This window comes from Tyto alba, unplaced genomic scaffold (assembly GCF_018691265.1).
Source record: "Tyto alba isolate M040663 unplaced genomic scaffold, T.alba_DEE_v4.0 Super-Scaffold_20000042, whole genome shotgun sequence".
NCBI classification, from domain to species: Eukaryota; Metazoa; Chordata; class Aves; order Strigiformes; family Tytonidae; genus Tyto; species Tyto alba.
The window spans coordinates 10,967,618-10,984,930 of record NW_024881293.1 but is presented as its reverse complement, the minus strand read 5'-3'; the positions used below and the strand labels follow the sequence as shown (position 1 = coordinate 10,984,930).

General features: G+C 49.5%; 2 protein-coding genes across 2 annotated transcripts; both read right to left on the bottom strand.

Annotated features, from left to right (window-relative positions):
- Positions 1-4,514: 4,514 nt before the first annotated feature.
- On the bottom strand, positions 4,515-14,820 carry DDA1 (DET1 and DDB1 associated 1). Its single transcript, XM_042794593.1, has 5 exons — positions 14,778-14,820; positions 10,336-10,416; positions 9,826-9,877; positions 9,445-9,506; positions 4,515-8,469 (listed from the first exon to the last, which is right to left on the bottom strand). Exons 1-5 carry the CDS (start codon positions 14,778-14,780, stop codon positions 8,359-8,361), a joined length of 309 nt encoding a protein of 102 aa, XP_042650527.1. The 5' UTR covers positions 14,781-14,820; the 3' UTR covers positions 4,515-8,358.
- Positions 14,821-15,411: 591 nt separating this feature from the next.
- MRPL34 (mitochondrial ribosomal protein L34) lies at positions 15,412-16,350 on the bottom strand. The gene is made up of 2 exons (XM_032987546.2): positions 16,261-16,350; positions 15,412-16,008 (listed from the first exon to the last, which is right to left on the bottom strand). The coding sequence occupies exons 1-2, from the start codon at positions 16,305-16,307 to the stop codon at positions 15,708-15,710; spliced, it is 348 nt and encodes a 115-aa protein (XP_032843437.1). The 5' UTR covers positions 16,308-16,350; the 3' UTR covers positions 15,412-15,707.
- Positions 16,351-17,313: the final 963 nt, after the last annotated feature.

Here is a 17,313-nt window from a genome sequence, read left to right as displayed (position 1 = left end):
CCTCGCCCCGGCTCTGCGGGGAGGGGGTTGCGACGCAGCTGCTCCTTGCTTTTCAGCGGCTCTGCTCGGTGCTGCTTCGCTTTTGGGGGGGGGCAGGACAGGGGCAGTGGCACCCCAAGGCCATGCCCGTGGGTGACCCGGGCTGGGGACATCCAGCCCTGCCAGCTCCCTCCTGCCCCTCACCACCAGCTCTGCCGGCCACCAACCATTTCCAAAGCAAGCAGGGGGGAGGCGGGGGGGGGCTGGGGGGATGCCCCATCACTGTGCCTGGTCCAGGCCCCGGGTGGTCACGCAGGGGCTGTGCACCCCTTTCTCCCCAAAGCCTGGGCTGTAGAAAACGTCAGGTTGTTTTTTCTGCTCCTCCAGTTGTTTTTTCCGCTCCTCCCGCTGTCTCTTTCTACACATCGTGTAATTTTTTTTTTGTTTTGGGGGGGGGGTGTGGGGGTGGGTCTGAATCAAGCCATTTTATACAGCAATAAGGGCAGGAGCGGGCAAATGCTTTATCTGCTGCTCCGCTCATCCGTGCTGCCAGCGTGGGGGCCAAGACGCTGCCTGTGGTCCAGCGTGGTCTGCGGGGTCAAGGGCACTGTCCCCCCCCTCCCAGGGTGGGCTCCCTGCACTGTGGCAGAGACAAAAACCTGGGGACAATCCTGAGCTTTGCTGTCCCCGGGACCGCAGGGCCAGGGCTGGCTCCCCCCAGCACATCCCTGGGGCATACGGGGCTGCTGGTCCCCCCCTCGCCCTCCCGGGCGGGCAGAGCGGAGGATGCGGGAGAGATTTCTGGGGCAAGGCCAAGGAAAAGGGAGCACTGGGCTCCGTGGCGCTGGGAAACTGGGGCACACCGGCCCACGGAACCCCAGTGAGACCAGCACTGTGCCCCGGAGCGGGAGCAGCAGCGTGTTAAGCGATGGCAGGAGAAAAGACCCTGGCCTGGCTGGGGGTACCAGGGAACCCAAACCCGCCCCCCCCCCCCCCCCCAACCCCGGCTCAGCACCCTGCCGAGCCCAAAGCTCACCCCCTGCACCCCCAGCTCAGGCAGGGGGGCAGCCAGAGGCGCAGAGCGCTCTCCCTCCCTCCATCTCAGTTCGTTTCCCTGGTCGGGGCCAGCGCCCATCTCCACCACTCCTGAGCACACGCTGGTCCTATGGGGAGTTTCTTTTAAACACATTTTCCTCCTGAGAGTAACAGTCCAGGCACCGTCGATTCCCGCAGCGCTTGCTGGAGGAGAGGGCAGGGTCCCGCCGCTGCCAGGACCCCGCAGTCCAGGGCATTTTTAAACAATTCTCTATACAAATTATTTCTATAAGCGGCATCTGTCTGGTATCTCACTTTTCCGGGCAGTTACTGTACAAAGGAGGGAAGAGTTAGGTTGGTTTTGTTGTTTGTTTGTTTGTTTGTTTTCCTTGCTGTGTTTTATTTCTTTAGAAATTAAAAGAAATGAAGGGGGGGTTATTTATTTCTTTTTAATTTATTTTGTCATATTTTTGTAAAACCTGCAGAAATGCAATAAAAATATATTTCAACAAGCCTGAGGCGTGGGCTAAATTATTGCCCGCAGCAGCTCGCACAGCTCAGGGGACAAGTCTTGGGTCTCTTGTCCCTGGGGAAGGTGGAAGGGGACGTCAGGGACGCTGTCACCCTTCAGAGTCCTCTAACTCTGGGACAGTGACACGAGGCCAAGCCCCGCCGGCGCGGCTCGATGCAAAGCACCCACCGGCAGCCACACGGCAGCTCCCGCGCGTATTGTCAGGTAGAGGAAAAATGAAGAAAGTTATCATCATCTAAATTCTGCAAATTTATTATACACAGTATCAAACATGGAATAGTTTAAAAATAAATGCAAAAAAACCCAATGGCCATGACATTCGACTAACAGTGTATTTACAGTCAATCCACGAGGGCAGCCCTTCTGCCAACACACAGCTTTCGGGAAAAACCACCTTCTCCCAGCCCCCCACAAGACAGTATGTTTGCAAAAGAGGAAAATTCAAGTTGCCAAGACAGTTTGGAAGTAACACAGACTCACAAGCTCAATGTTGCATTGCAAAAACCAGCCTGGGATGATGTGTGCTGAACGGACCGGAGGAATTAAAAGCAGTTGCGGGCGGCAGAAAGCTCCGAGCCGCTCTGACGCTCGGCCGTGATGTGCGACCGGCCGAGGCCGCGGTGGTTTAACTAAAAATACCCAACACAGCTTGTTAATGGCACGCTGCGCGCTGATTAATAAGAAACGAATGTGGTTGGAAATCAGCACAACTGTAGCGCAGACCAGGCGGTGACTCAGCTCTGACCATCCGTTCCGATTTCATGCTGTTTCTTACAGTAAGTGATTAGTCATCCCGCGTCCCTGCCTCCCCGAGAGCCATCGGTGAGGGACAAACCAGACAACTAGTCCTGCTCTCCACCACCTTACTCCACTGCCTCCACCGCTCCCCCAGCCCCTCACGCCTTCTCAAACTCACACGCAGCTTACCAAAGCAGGGGAAGAGTATTTAACCTGTTAGACTGCTCAATATTGTCTCAAAAAAAAAAAAAAAAAAAAAAAAAAAGGACCGTGTGTGTTTAACAGGAACATCCCAGGGATTGCAGCGCCGCAATTCACCGCAGGGACGAGTCGTCCTGGGGATGTTTATGGAGCTGGTAGCAACGAGGTGAAGTGAAACGTTACTGCTAGTCACTAGCCAAATGAAATTTGCTTTGGTCACGAAGGTGAGGAAATTGAAAGCAGAGTTATAGCACAAAGAGCACAAATTACCATCCTCAACGTGTGAGGAAAAACTCGTCTGAGACCGCAGCACGTGCGCAGCAACTGCCGGCTCGCAGGCGTGCTCGCTCAGCCCACGTCGCCCGGCCACCTCCCGTAAGAAAAAAATCCTGATGTGAAATAGGGTCAAGTGCTAATGGTGCTGCCCTTCGGTCGTGCCAGCTGAAGACTCACAATTTCAGGTTTACAGGAGCAAAACTTGGAGCTCTACCACAAAGCTGAAAGCCACCCCGACTCCTCCAAAAGCATTAATAGCACCAGTAAGACTTCATTTAGTTTGTGAAACAATCCAGTTCTAAAATCACACACGTCGGGAGCCTTAGTTCTTCCTATTTAGGGACACACTAGGAAAGTTTTGCCTTTAAAAGCAGAATCTCAGTGTTAAAGAGAATGTGAAAGGTGGTATTTCATTCCTGTGCTTCAGTTACAAAGATGTTCTTCCCTGCAGGCCAGGTTCAGCCTTTTCAATATCTAGATGATGTTTTTCCCAGCAGTTAAAAAAAGATGAGGTTCTAGAAGTCCCACCTTCTCCCTGACATTAAACTCTCAAGATGACATATATATTTTATATAAAATATAACTTAACTGCCAGCACACGGATTTCAGGATGAGCTCCGCTGGCCGATGCTGCGACAATAAGTCATTTAGAGTAGCCTGGACGCAACCACCAGACCCATAAGTAGCCCGTCCACTTGGCCAGCCTGCTGACTCAGCCTTTTTGGGTGATTACTAGCAGCAAACATCCCAGATGAGCTGTTAACCAAGACCCCAGGGCCGCGCTCTCCGCTCTCAGGGCACAGACGTCGTGAACCAGCAGCAGAGAAACCCGAAAGCGCCGTCAGCACGGTGTGAAGGTCAGTGTGTGCTTCACCAAAGCCATGATGCAATATCCTCTTCTGGGCACAGCAGCCAGCACATCCCCTGCACCGCTCCCAAAAATACCCTTAGCTGCTCTCAGGTAAATGCAACCCTCTCTTCTTTAAAGAAAAGGATTTCCCACTCTGTTACACATCAAAAAAAAAAAAAAAAAAAAAAAAGATAAAACCTGACACAGAGCGATCGGCTGGAACCCCTCTGGTCACGGTCAGTGTGTCGCACAATTCCTCTGCTGCCAGGCTGACGTCATTAATCCAGGAAAACAAATTACTTTTCCTATTATAGATATGCTGGTCTTTTTGCAAAAAAAAAAAATTGTAAAACCAAAAAATGAAGCTAGTGGTATACAGGCAAGCCAGGATCAGCTATGTTGTAACACAGGTGATGGCTGCAGTGTTAGAAAAAAATCCAAGACTCCTGCTTAGTCTTTGCCCTTAAGGCCCGTGTCAAGGAGCTCATCAGAAAATAACTCTCTGAAGTTACACCTGATATAACTACTTAATATAGAGGGAAAATTTGAGGATTACTGTCCAGCACGTTCAAAATTTGCCTCACGGGAAACAGTCCAAACACCGACAACTGAACTGCTGCCTAAGGCGCGCGCCGGAGAGGGCAGGAAACCCGTTTCCCAGCCGATCCCACTCCGACCTTCACAGCCCTCCCCACGCAGAGCTGCCGGCACATCCCCAAATGTCTGCACGGCCACGGAGCTCACGAGCCGCTTGGCACCTTCCCCAGGATGAGCAAAGCCAGCGGTCGGGTTAAGCGTGTCCTTTGGATTCATCACAACCCGGCTGAGCAACCAGCTCCCAACAGCTACTGGGACGTACACCACACCCCCGCACCAGCGCGCTGCTGGTGCTTTGTGTCTTGCTAAAGCTCAGAAAACAAGTCTTTTTTTTTTTTTTTCCTTTTTAATCAGGTCTAACACCTCTAAACAATTCTACAAGCCTGTCCTCATATAGGGCATCCTGTTAGCAAAGTACACCTAAAAACTTCTGCCCACCTTAAGTACTCCCATGGTAGAGTTTGGACCCAGGACAGCTCCCTTCCTCCCCCTCCCATCCCAAAGGATCTCCATCCTTTGTAGCACAACGTGGTTTCAGGACTTGTCAAAAAAACACTTTTGCACGTGCTTGCAAACTCCATCAGCTTTGCCAACAGTCTTCCACAGCTCGCCAGATTCGGATAAAAACAAACCTTCCAGCCACAGGTTCTGCTACATTTTGCACTTCCCCCCAGGGGGGTCGCCTCCGGCCCCCTGCTCAAAGCACGGGCAATACCGAACACAGAACCCAGGGCACCGTTCATTAGGGTCTCGAAAAAACATCCGAGGTCAGAAACAGGAAACACCTTGAAAGCTGAACACGCCAACGTTACCTGACTGAACCTACTCTGGCAAAACAGAGCCAGCAAACCCCAGGAGTCAACTGCCAATGCAAACACGCGCAGGCGCTGCTGCTCCAGCCGTTACCTGTCCCCTCAGTGTGAATTCACTGAACCTGTTGAAGTCTGCCCTTTCTCTCAACATTTTCCCACCTTTTTTTTTTTAACTATTTCTTCCCCCCCCCCCCAAAAAAAGAAGTGATCATATGATATCAAGAATTACCTACACAAAACTTCAGTTTCCCTGCACATCAGTCACTAGTGTATTTCTATGTTAGAAAAAGGCAGCGCCTAGCTTTTTCATATTCTGAACTTACTCAGCTTCCACCCTTTGCTCACAAGCTCCAGCGCTGTTTAACCCAGGCCAGACGCCTGTGAACAGGAGTGTCTGCTGGAAGGGGCTGCTCCTAGACAGACTCATCATCCCTTGATACTAAGAAACACGTTTCTGCTGCTTTGACTTTTCAGAAAAGATGTGCTATTTGACTTAACAAAAAAAAAAAAAAAACAAAACCAAAAACAAATTCTGATCTCTGGCAAGTATCTCAAGTTTTCATTAAAAAACCCAAACCTTTAGTATACATTGGTAACAGAAACAATAAAAATACCACTATGCAGACATATACAAAAACCCCCTGAGGGTCACTAAATCTCAGTCATTTTTTAACATGAGTTGGAAGTCAGAGCTAGGTATTATACAAACAGTGTGGTCAGCAAAATCCCAGGGTTTTTTTTTTTTAAACATTTTTTTGTTGTTTTCAATGCACTAAGGCACCAGGAAGTCACAGTTAGGCAAGTACGATCTTCCATGCAACATTCAAATCCCACACACTTACCAGGTATTAAATAGACGTGACTACAGGATCAAAGTGCGGCAGCTTGGGGACAGCACTTGAGCCAGGAGCAGCGTGGAACGTGAGCTGGAGGAGGAGGAGGAAGAGGACGAAGGGAGCGAGCTCCTGCTTCAGACTGGTGGGCTGTAGAAAGACTCACTGCAGGTCCAGAAAGCCACACTGCTTGTACGCAGCCACCGATGCAAAAAACACCAGTGACACTTAAAAGTCACGTCCCTTTGAAGACTTGTCCATCGCTTCAGAAGTACCTTAAAAAGGCAACTTTGTTTTACCTCCTGAAAATATCCAAAATATTTCAAAGGCTCCCATAACCAACAAGATCATTTTTAAAGACACAGAGGGAACAAAGACGGGGGTTTACAACAGGAAGGAACTGCCAACTCTCTTTAATAGTACATCACTCTGTCTAGCAGAGAAGTCAGCAAAGCTCAAACCTTGCCATATCAATCAAGAATTATACAGCATTTTACAACTTTAAAGCACTGTACAGACATAACTGCAAGGCTGCAGCTCTCAAGCTTTGCTAAACACACAAATTGGTCACACTTTACCACCAGCTGCACGTCCATTTCCTCTTTTGGTACCTCGCAGCTCTTCAAAGGATTCTTCAGTTTCAGCTTCAGATAATCCCTGCGAGGCCGGATGCTAACACGGCATCTTCAGGCAACGTCTTGCACTTTGCACAAAAGCACTTTTTGACAGCGTAACTCAGGGAGGAGTCCTCTTGCAAGCGCCAGTAAATCACACGGAAACCCACGTGCATTTTACCTTCACCAACACAGTTGGCATTGTCAACGACATTCCAGTAATTTGGAGGTTACTGCCATAGCAAAAAGGTAATGTTTTTTGTGGCAGATACAAAGTTCTAAACTACTCAGTGTTAAGTTAAATTCACTCACTGCATCAGAAACTTGGTGCCTAACATAACATTTAAAATTGCAACAAGAGCTGTGCCCTGCTCTCCCTAAGGTTCTGCCTTGCAACATACGGTGGTCAGCAACAGTTTACCTCTCTTTGCCCCCAAACCTGAATGTGTAGTGTCCCCCGGTTGGAAAGGGGGGAAGGCAGAAGCCCTCAAAGTTGGTGGAGAAGGGGACACCACAAACCCTCAAAGCTCACGGCCACTGCAGCCACTCAGGACGAGCCTTATCCAGGATCTCTAGAAAAACGTTCGTGCAATTTCTTGAATTGGTGTCTAGGATTTGTCCACGAGGAAAAAACACAGCTATAAATGCAACAATTTAAACTAACACAGTGTGAAGTCAGCTTCTTACGTTAAAGCAGACAAGACATCATTACTAAGCTACACCTTTCCTGTCCCCTTCAGGTGACGATGCTCGTTTCCTTTCAGTCTCTCAACCTCTGAATCCACCCAGACGACTTACAGGTCTCCATTTTGGCTCTTACTGAAGAGTCAGCGAAGGGTTACAGGCAACAGGCACTGAACTGTCACAGTCCAAAAGAGATTGGTCTTCATCTGAGACCATGGAAGCTCAGATTTTGAACAACTTCAAGTCCTAGACTCCGTTCCAGACATGCCGATATCACAGGAAAATACAGCGTACCATTATTCAGAGCCGGCAGTTGAGACAGAGAACTAGATCTAGTCGCCGAGGTGCTCCCAGACTTATCCAGCCACGCGCTGCCTGCCGGGTGCCTACCCAACTCCATTCCACCAGCTGCTGCTAAAATACGCTGTTGATCAAATACTCAGAATAGGATAAGGGTATCCTTTTATTCCAACGCAGAAGTTGCACATATCAGTCCGTTCGAGACCAAGAGACGGTTAGAATTTAAGAGCAATAAAAGCAACACACCCTTCACTTGAATTCTCCATGACCACTGATGCATGAGATAATGTACGCTGCCAAATGACCGTGGCCCTTACAGAACAGACCAGAAGAATACAACTGATATATCAAGTTGACAACGCGCTTCCTAAGATCAGCGTAACCCTAAATGACACCCATGATTTTTTTTTTTTTTTTTTTTTTAGTGCAGTGCCAGTTTCAGAATATTTGCAAAAAATAGTGAGGCCCCACACTTCTGGCTGGACTGGACACATCTGAAGAAGAGTTAACCACTTGTACTATGTCAACAGGTACATGAATTGGAAAGCCTACATCACTGCAGGGTTCAGTAATAACCCGCGTCTCCTACCCAGGCTCCCAGAGATATACCTGGTTGATTAGGTAACAGATTCAACAAAACCTGTGAAAGTGACGGTGTATATTTTTAGAAAGAAGGAACTAACATTATACTACATCTCTTACTGAATTGTTCCACCACTGCTCCGTAAGTTTTACGGTATAAATAAAAAATGGAGAGAAAAAAAATAAATACATTGGCTCCTATGAAATCAGAAGTGGTTTGGGCTGCGTAGTGAAGGGGTGAGAGATGGGGGCAAGGGGCAAAATTTACACACTTTGAGACAAAACAGGAAGCGCCTGCAAGGTAGTAGAGGAGAAAGCCAAGAGTTTAAGTGTCCTCATTCATATCCTGGCTGTCTGTCCGAGCGATTTTCCGTGGTGGCGCCGAATTCTCACCTTCTATTTCCACTTGCTCTTGATCTCTCTTCTTTGCCGCATTCTGTTTGGACAGAGAAAGCCACAGTGAAACTCTGCAAAGCCTTAGATTCTGGTGGGAGCTAGTGTTGGCAGAAGGAATTTTGATTTGTACAAGTTTTTGGATGCAATGATCTAAGTGGCACGCTGGAACAAACACTGCAGAGGATTTTGCCCAAAGCCAAAAGGCACTCCCTTCTAGATTGTTCTTCAAATTTGAGGGTGGGATGAAAACACCATTGATCTCAGCACCTTTTATTTATAGATCTCAAATATTGCATAAACATGAGTAAGAGCCTCTTTCCCACTGCTCTGAGTCAGTCCCTGAACTTATCAACATCTCCTGAAGCCTACTGTCACACACAAATACTTTCTTTTCAGCTTCAAAGTTCCTTATAATTTTACCCCTCTCCACGTTCTCCTGCAATCCCAGCTCTGCCCATGATTACACTCACTGCTTCGACATCACCCCTCCTAAGTCATTGCCCTGCTCTGAGTACTCCCAGCCCAGGTATCCCAGCTTCCTTAGTCTCAAACGCTAGCTAGAGCATACTGATTTGTGTTACATTCCTCATATGAGAACTCAGATTTTGCACCCAAGGTACTTACAGGGCCTCCTTAGTGCATTCACATTCCGTACAAGCTCATCTGTCTTCTCCTAATAATCCTGAGAGGCAAGAGCAGCTTTACCCCAGCTGCAAAGCAGACACTGAGGCACAGGGGGACCAATTTGCCACAGTCACAAAGGAAAACTGCAGTAAGTGGGAGATGTAAATGCAGATTCCCAAGTTCTAGACTAAACACTGAGCTAATGTCCCTTACATTGAAAGGGAGGAAAAAGTTGTTTTTTTTTTTTAAAGAAGTGTTGTGCAGAGACAGAGCCTCCTTGCACTCTCTTTTTATTAACTGTCAATATTTTGATTGTGATTAATATTCAGCTCATTTAGCCCAAGTCAGCAAATCAAGACAACGTGTTAATATTAAGAAAACACAGCCATACCTTTTTGTCCCACTGCTGATGTAAATAACGCAAAAGTATATTTGTCTTTTCTGTTACTATAACTGCCAAAAAAAAAGAGAGAGATATACTGCGGTCATTTTAAAGATGACTTTTAAAATGGTGCAGTAATCACCACGTTACTTCACATACTAAGCACGGTCCCCTTTAATGAAAGGACAGTATGCAGGAACAGTAAGGAGAGAGGAAAGGCACCAAAAAACCCAGACCCCAACTAGACATACACTCCTTATGACTGCAGTGACAGTTTGAGAATATCACCTTATCTGAAGTTTAAAACAAGGGAGATTACATGTATGCCAGATTTTTAATATTAAAACAGAATAAAGGTATTAAACACAAGCTTTATCAGGGCAGACTTACTTTGTTCAGATGGGTATTCTCTCGTGGGAAGATATACCGATGGTCTTCTATTCTGTAGAAGAATTAGAACGGTTACAGAACAAAAACAGCAAAAAAGTGATTTTGAACCCAAGCACAAATAAACCAACCAGAAGGCCCTCATTAACACAGGCTACAAATGCACTGTGATATTCTGCCTTGTTACATGACACCGTGCAGCTACAGCTTTTTAAAACACACATATAAAGGAAAAGGTCCATTTTTTACATGTTTTTCAGGACATAAGACTATTATTAAAGAATGTATATACAAAGAAAGCACCACAGATGTGGTTTGGCTGATGTGAGCACACATTCCTCACCAAAGCAAGCAGGAAGTTTTCCTTGCCAACCTCTACTCGTGAACTATCAGCTGTGATCATACATGTTTTTTAAGAAACAAAATACTCATTTCAAGTTTATTTCACTCCAGCATCTTTTGAGTCGTGCAAGAAAACCTTCCCCCAAAGCACCAGGATGTGGCAATACTTACTGATGCTTTACATACAGAATCCGCATGGAATCTGCTGAAGTTGCTTTTGTTGTAGACTGGTAATCCTTTCAAAAAATCTGCCTAAAAAGACACAGAATACAAAGAAGTAGGCGAGGAAAGAAAAAGTGATATTTGGGCTGTTGTTTGCTTTGTGCTGATTCTCGAAGGACTCGCTCAGGGCACAGAGATGAACAACTGCAGGAAGTGAAGGATGCTGCCAGGCCTCCACTGATGGATACCAAAACCCGCCCCAAACTGGTTTTGTGAAGTAAGCCAGCCCCCAGCTTCTGCACTAGGCTGGTTATAGCCTCAAAGTTCAGTAATTCAGTTAGAAAGCTGCTAATTAAATATCTTTTGGCATATAGGTGATTAAAAAGAGGTATGTGTCCAACTGAGTGAGCTCTGACAGAAGGAAGATCTGCACCACACAGACACAACCACCACTGATGAGCAGATCAGAATCACAGTAATTTACCAGCACAAATCACAACCACACGAGAAACCCTGCTACAGCTACGCTGATGTCTGAAGTCCTTGAATATGACACCATATCAAACCAGTTGCTCTTTTTTTTCCCCAGTTAACATTCTTTGTCATAGACCAAGGCTGGCTCCACAGAGCAATGAAAGCCTACGCGGCCTCAAAAGCCCAATCCTTATCATACACTTATCAGCCTGGCTCAACTTTTTTTTTTTTTTTTTCTCTTTTGAAGGATCACATCCCTTACACACATCAAGGCTATTGGTACATCAAAAAAAATAATCCCAAGTTTTGCTGGAAGCAGTTAGATCACCACTCACAACAAAACTGTTTGTTGGTATCCCGGGCCAGCAAAGCTATTTGCTAAACAGCCGTGGGAACCCTGCAGAGCCCTCTCTGTTTAATTAAGCCATAGCAGCATGAAACAGGAATTTCCTTCTCCAAAGTGAAAAAGGAGGGCGGGAAGAGAACATTATGAGGTCAGGAGAAAATCAAGTTTAAAAGTGTGTTGGAGTCCCTCTGCTTACAGCAGAGACAAAGGAAGGTGCCCAGCAATTTCTTCAAAGTAAAGAGAAGGTGGGTAATAAATGTAAGATGTACCTGTAAGAGAGAGAGGCCCTGAGACGTCCCTTCTAAATCATCAGAGCAGCTACCTGCATTGTAACAACACTCGCTTAAAGATTCAAAGCCTGTTAAGCTGAGCACTAAAGGGTTCTTTCTACTCCAGGACATACATCTCCTTCTTTATAAGCAATTTTAAAAGGACAGTAAAACAGGAGATGAGAAGTCATTTAATTTCAGTGTTAGAAGCAACAAATAAATGGACACTATTGCTATAAAACAGCTAGGTGGGAAGGCATTGTTTTCATTTAAATAGAAGTCATTATTTTTATTTACACTGCAACTTTAATTCAAAACAAAGAGCTACAATTAGTCAAACCAGAAAATATCATTCATACTTTCATTCTTCAGAATTCTACATGACATTCTAGTTTCCACATTCAACCCTTCCCATATGCCTGGTTTTAGAAATAATCCTGTGAAAATACTGGACTTGGGTTCAAACAGCAAATTTCTCTTGCCGGTCTTAACCCCCACAGGCCCAACACTAACTCCCTGTGCCTCCACTGCCTCCGGCCGCGAGCTCTCCAGGACAGAGTCCATCGCTCACTCCTCTGCATAACGTCCGTGCTGCAGCTGAGCTCAGGAATCAAGGCAGGACCTTACGGCTCTGCTGTGACAGAAGTACTCGCTTTCAGACCGTGTTCACCACCTCCCAAGTCTGCCCCGATGGATTTCTCTATTCATCTGTTCACACCAACTTCCACAGTCAGCACCAAGTAGCAAACTAATTATATTACTCTGTTTAGAAGGATTGAGGATCTTTGAAAAGATCGTGTTACATTTCAAAGCATCTCACCTTCCCCTTGCATTAAATTTGCAGGCTTTTTATGACAAAGTAACCCGCTCCACTAAACCTGCCTAATCAAGAAAGAGACAGACGTGTCCTTGATTTCTTTTATTGCAGCAGAAGCATGACAACTACTTGGTTTTATTGCCACTTATAGGAATGGAAAATAACTGCTCTTATTTAGGAGCACACAACTTCAAGTACCTCTTCAATAAGCTACAGCTCATCCCAAGCTCCTCACACTAGACTATTCCCTACTTTCCAGCCAGGGATCTGGTCTAGCAAAGCCCAACTTTCCCTGGAAAGAGGCTGGACAAGCGGGATTACAGCTCTCACCAGGGATTCCATGGTCTTTTAATGGATTTTTACAGCAGAGTAAATTACGTCCAGTAAATTGCAACAATACTGTTAAAACTATCAGTCAAAATGCAATTTAAATGGTGAATGTGTTTCTTCCCCCCCGCCCCCTACAACATAAACAACTAAAGCAGGATATATACCAGTTAAATGCAGACTCGTAAGCAGGAAGGTTACTAGGCTCAGACCACACCTGGAGAGCTCTGCTCCAACAGCCACGAGCGTCCCTGGCTCTTGGCCACCACCTTTCCTTTTCTCAGGCCAGCAGTCGCTCCAGCCCCGCTGGTTATGCCCACTGCTCAGCTGTAACTTAGCTGGAGCAGAAAAACAGAGACACTAAAAAAACTTGAACACGAGACAGACATTTCTCCAACCTAGGCTCCAGCAGTCATCACCAGTTCAACTGAAAAATCTGGTTGTCACTGACACAGACCATCCCTCCGATAATGATTATCCTGCAACGGGCACGCACGTTTCAGCGGCTATCTGCTGATATGATCTCAGAGATCATCAAAAAGGCCCCCTCAGAGGAACTGCCTGGAGTGATATTCCTGGATATTTAGAATTAGACAATACTGCAAGTGCAATGATCCTTATCTGCTCCAAGGGCAACAGATAAATAAGCCCTGGTAGGTCTCTGCCCTGTTTACACACCTATCGCACAAGGCACACCAAGTCATACCTCCCGTATAATGTCACATGAGGAAATGTTCCCCCTGTGTGCCTTCTGCCACTCTTTAAACAAAGGAAGTGCACCCCGGCCAAGCTAGTGAGGCTGAGACAGCGTCCTATGTGGAAGTGAAAAAACAGCACCCGAACCAAGTAGATGCCTCATTTCCTTTGGGGAAAGGCAAACACAAAAAAAAAAAAAAAAAAAAAAGTGCAATTATGCAACCTCAGAAGACAACACTGGTTGCTTCTACAATTTGGGAAGTGACATAGAGATAAGATGCATCTACTGTTCCTGTGTCAACAAGGGTGCTCAGCTTCCTAGGAAGATGACAGTCCTCATCTAAAAGCAGAAAGGTAAAAAAAAAAAAAACAAATCCAAAACAGTATGTACCCCATTCTCAGCTTCTGAAAGGAACCGCAGTAACAATGTTCAGAAGACAAGGCCCCGCACGCAGATGCTGAAAGCAGGGTCGTGTCCCAGCATGATGCACACACACGTGGACGTGGGTTGCAGGAAAACCACTAACACAGGCTTGGGAACAGCCACAGTACGCGTGTACACGGACACCACAGGAACGCCAGTGTTTTCCCCTTAGTTACTGAGCTTGGAGAGAGGCAAAAGGAAAATCCTCTTTCTCCAAAAATTATTACATCGCTACAAAGGGAGGAAAGGAGACTGGAAGCCTCTTGGCTATGACAGCTGCCGCCAAACGCTCAGGCACCAGATCCAGTGCCTGTTGCTGCTTAGGGGGCACAAACAACCTCCACACCGCCCCAGCCCTGGGGACAGGGGAGCACCCCACTCCTCAGAGGAGTTCCAATTTCCCTCTTCTGCGTGCCCCCCCGCCCTTACCCCCAGCTTTAGGGGTGCAGGAAACGCCCTGCACCCTGGTAGCACCCCAGCCGCTCTCAGCTCCCCATGCCTGAGGGTGGGGAAAATCCCACACCCCGGGGGGAGCCCCCGCCCTCCAGCCGTGGTGGGGAATAGCCCATACCCTGAAGTACCACCACCCCCCCCCCGCAAATACTGTAAGAGGGGAACCCCCTAGCCTGGGGTGCCCCACCCTAAAAGAAGGGGTGCGTCCCCAGCTCAGGGTGTCCCTACCCTCCTTACCCTCCCACTCCTGGGGGTGGGGAGCCCCGCCATCTTAGGGTGCTACAGCCTTCCACCCCTTGGGGTGTGGGACTCCCCCGCACCCCCCGCCCCGTCGCTAGGGACGCGCAACACTCCCCAGCCCCCCGTGACACAGAGGGTGGGGCAACACCCACCTCGGGGTGCCCAGCCCTCGGCCGAGGCCCCCGCTGCCCCACCGCCCTCCCGCCTCCGCCGAGGCCCCGGGCGGGGCCGCTGGAGGGTGCGGGGCCTGCAGGGCCGGAGGAGGCCGCGGGTGTGTCCGTGTGTCCGCCCCCCCCCCCCCCGCCATCCCCGGGACAGCGGCAGCGGGACCCCACGGGCCACGCTCCCCTCGGGGCACCGGGGCGGGGCCGCCGCCATTTCGGGCGGGGGGCGCGAGGCACCTACCATCTTCGCCGCCGCCAGCCGGGAGAAGCCGCCCCTCCCCCGCCGCCGCCGCGCCTCAACCCACCCACCGCCCCCAGCGCCCACCCCGCGCGTCCCGATTGGTCCGCCCCGCGCCGCTCTCGCCGCCCATTGGGCGGCGCGCCCATCACTCAACGCGGAGGAGCGTGGGGTTAGGTTGAGGCGCGAAATGCCCCCTGGGAAGGCCCCGGGTGTGTGTTGGGGGGGAGAGAACCCGGATGTTGCGCCGGCCGCAGGGCACGCTGGGAGCTGTAGTCCATGCCCCGGCTGACCTTGTCCTTCCTTAATGAAGGCGCTGCTCATTAGGCGGCAGGAGCGAGGCAGTTGATTAGCAGCGCTGGCAAAACAGGGGCAGGGAGAAGGGAATTCCTCACCTCCACCCTGCCGCCAGCCCAGAGCTGTGGCTGAGACACCCCCCCCCCCCGACATCCCCGGGGGGACGGAGGTGCGGAGCGGGCAGAGTAAACTAAACAGAACCCAAGCAAACTAAACCCAAAATTCCCTCCACCCTCAGCCCTAATTCCAAACTCGTGTCACCCTTCTGAAGGCTCCCTAGCAGCTACGACCCCATGAACAAGCCAGCTTCCCCCTCCCATATTAAGTTTTGTGCAGGAAGTTCAAGGCGAGTCACTGGGCTTTAATCACAGCTCGTGTTTTCCCAGGTTTATCTTTGAATCAGGCGTATAAAGCGGCAATAATTTTACAATTTAAGAAGCAGACATTAAACAAAGCTCTCGGAGGCCAACCCTCAAGGCACAGAGTGTCTCACATGAGAGGGCTGGTCAGTCGCTGCTGCTTGGCAGCGCCTCCCCCCTGCACGGACATGCAGGCTGGGTCACTCCAAAGCTGCAGCAGCTCCAGGGCTCGGATTCCGGCTGCCCCCACAGAAAACCAACCCCACGGGCAGAGCTTTCAGTGGCTCAGAGACTTCCTGTCCTTCAGCATCCGCCGAAGGATGACCTCGATGCCGGCCGGCGTGCTGATGCGCTTGATCCAGCCGTGGGTCCGTTTGCGCTTGCGGTTGTTGGGCTGATACTCGTTCCCACGCGCTTTGGTGCGGATCTGCTGGTGATTCCAGCAAAACGCCGGCCCGGGGCTGACACCCGCGGGTCTGAGGGTGAGACGGCTTCGGAGGGGCAGCTCCGAGGAGCTTGAGAGGACGGAGGCTGCCCGGAGCTGGAAAGGGCAGGCAGCAGCTTGTTGCAGCAGAAGTCTTTGGAAAAACGAGGAAAAAAAACACAAATCAACCGAACAAAAATCAAAATAAAAACAAACGAACAGAGAAACGAGGAAAAAAAACAACACAGAAAAACAAACCAGAGAAGTGAGACAGAGAGCCTGGAGTGAGAAAATAAAGGTTGTTTTGTTTTGTTTTGTTTTTTTTCTTGCAGGCATGAGGGACCGCGCCGTCCACGCTCCCCCGGGGTAACCCCACACCCCGCCCGCCCTCAGCCCTCCCCGTTACCTGCCGCCAACCACCCGCGGCCAGACGAAGCCCAGCGCTGCCATCATCTCCCCCTCTCCGCCCTGACAACACGGACCCTCCCAACAAACCCCGCCGCGATTGGCTCCCTCCGCCCGGCCAATCACCGCCGGCGGTGATTGCGCATGCGCAAAGGGCCGCAAGGGCTGATGGGCCTTGTAGTCGCGGAGGTGATCGCTGTTGCCACGGCGACGGCCGCGGGGCACGGCCTGGGCCCCCCCCTCCCCCGCCCCGGTCTTGCGGAGCGCCGAGGCCTCCCGCAACGAGGGAGGGAGGGGCTCGTCCCTGTCACAAACCAACAGAGCAAAAAAAAACGCCTTAAAATGCTGCTTTATTCCATGCCAGGATGGTCTGCTGGCATCAGCACCGATATGGGTGGGAGGGCTGGGACCGGCACCCCAGCCCTGCCTGCCCCGTCTCCTCGCCCGTGAGGGGGGTGCTCAGGCTGCCCCCCAAAACTGTCACGGCAAGCAGTGTGGAGCACAGAAACGTTTTTGGAAGGCCTGCTGGGTGCCGTGACTGGCCTGGCAGAGGGTAAACTGGTGCAACTGGACTCTGATCACTTTCATCCTCTAACATATATATGTAGATAAAGTGGCATCATGTAGAATGTGCCAAGGCAGCTACAGAAAGTTTCACCCTCTGCCCATTCCTGAGTAGGTGAATGGGATTATGCATGTTTTACAGAGCAAAAAAACAAGGCGCAGGAGGAGGAAGAGGCAGAAGAGGATGAGGAAGGCCAGCTGGGGAGTCAGATGGAGAGTGACTGATAATCCACAGGATCTCAGTCATCCTCACCATCTGCTCTGATCATCAAAAAGATCCTTCACATTGCTTGGCTGGAGTCAAGCCCAACTGTGTCACCAAGACCAGGCACCAGCTCCAGGGCTTTTCTGTACTGGTTTGGTGTGTTCCTGCCAGAGGCCAGCCCGCTGGGGCCAGGGGATGCAACTCCAGCTCTCCCAAACCCACAGCTGTGGGTTTGGGTTTACAAGAGACAGTTGTGATTTTATGTTTGCCCTCCTGTCCCAGCCC

Coding starts and splice junctions, on each gene's coding strand:
- DDA1 (XM_042794593.1), bottom strand. Junction 9,507..9,825: donor AGAATACCCATCTGAACAAA/GTAAGTCTGCCC, acceptor TTTTTTTGGCAG/TTATAGTAACAGAAAAGACA. Junction 8,470..9,444: donor ATCAGCAGTGGGACAAAAAG/GTATGGCTGTGT, acceptor CTGTCCAAACAG/AATGCGGCAAAGAAGAGAGA.
- MRPL34 (XM_032987546.2), bottom strand. CDS start 16,307: ATGATGGCAGCGCTGGGCTTCGTCTGGCCGCGGGTGGTTGGCGGCAG. Junction 16,009..16,260: donor CCGCGGGTGGTTGGCGGCAG/GTAACGGGGAGG, acceptor GTTTTTCCAAAG/ACTTCTGCTGCAACAAGCTG.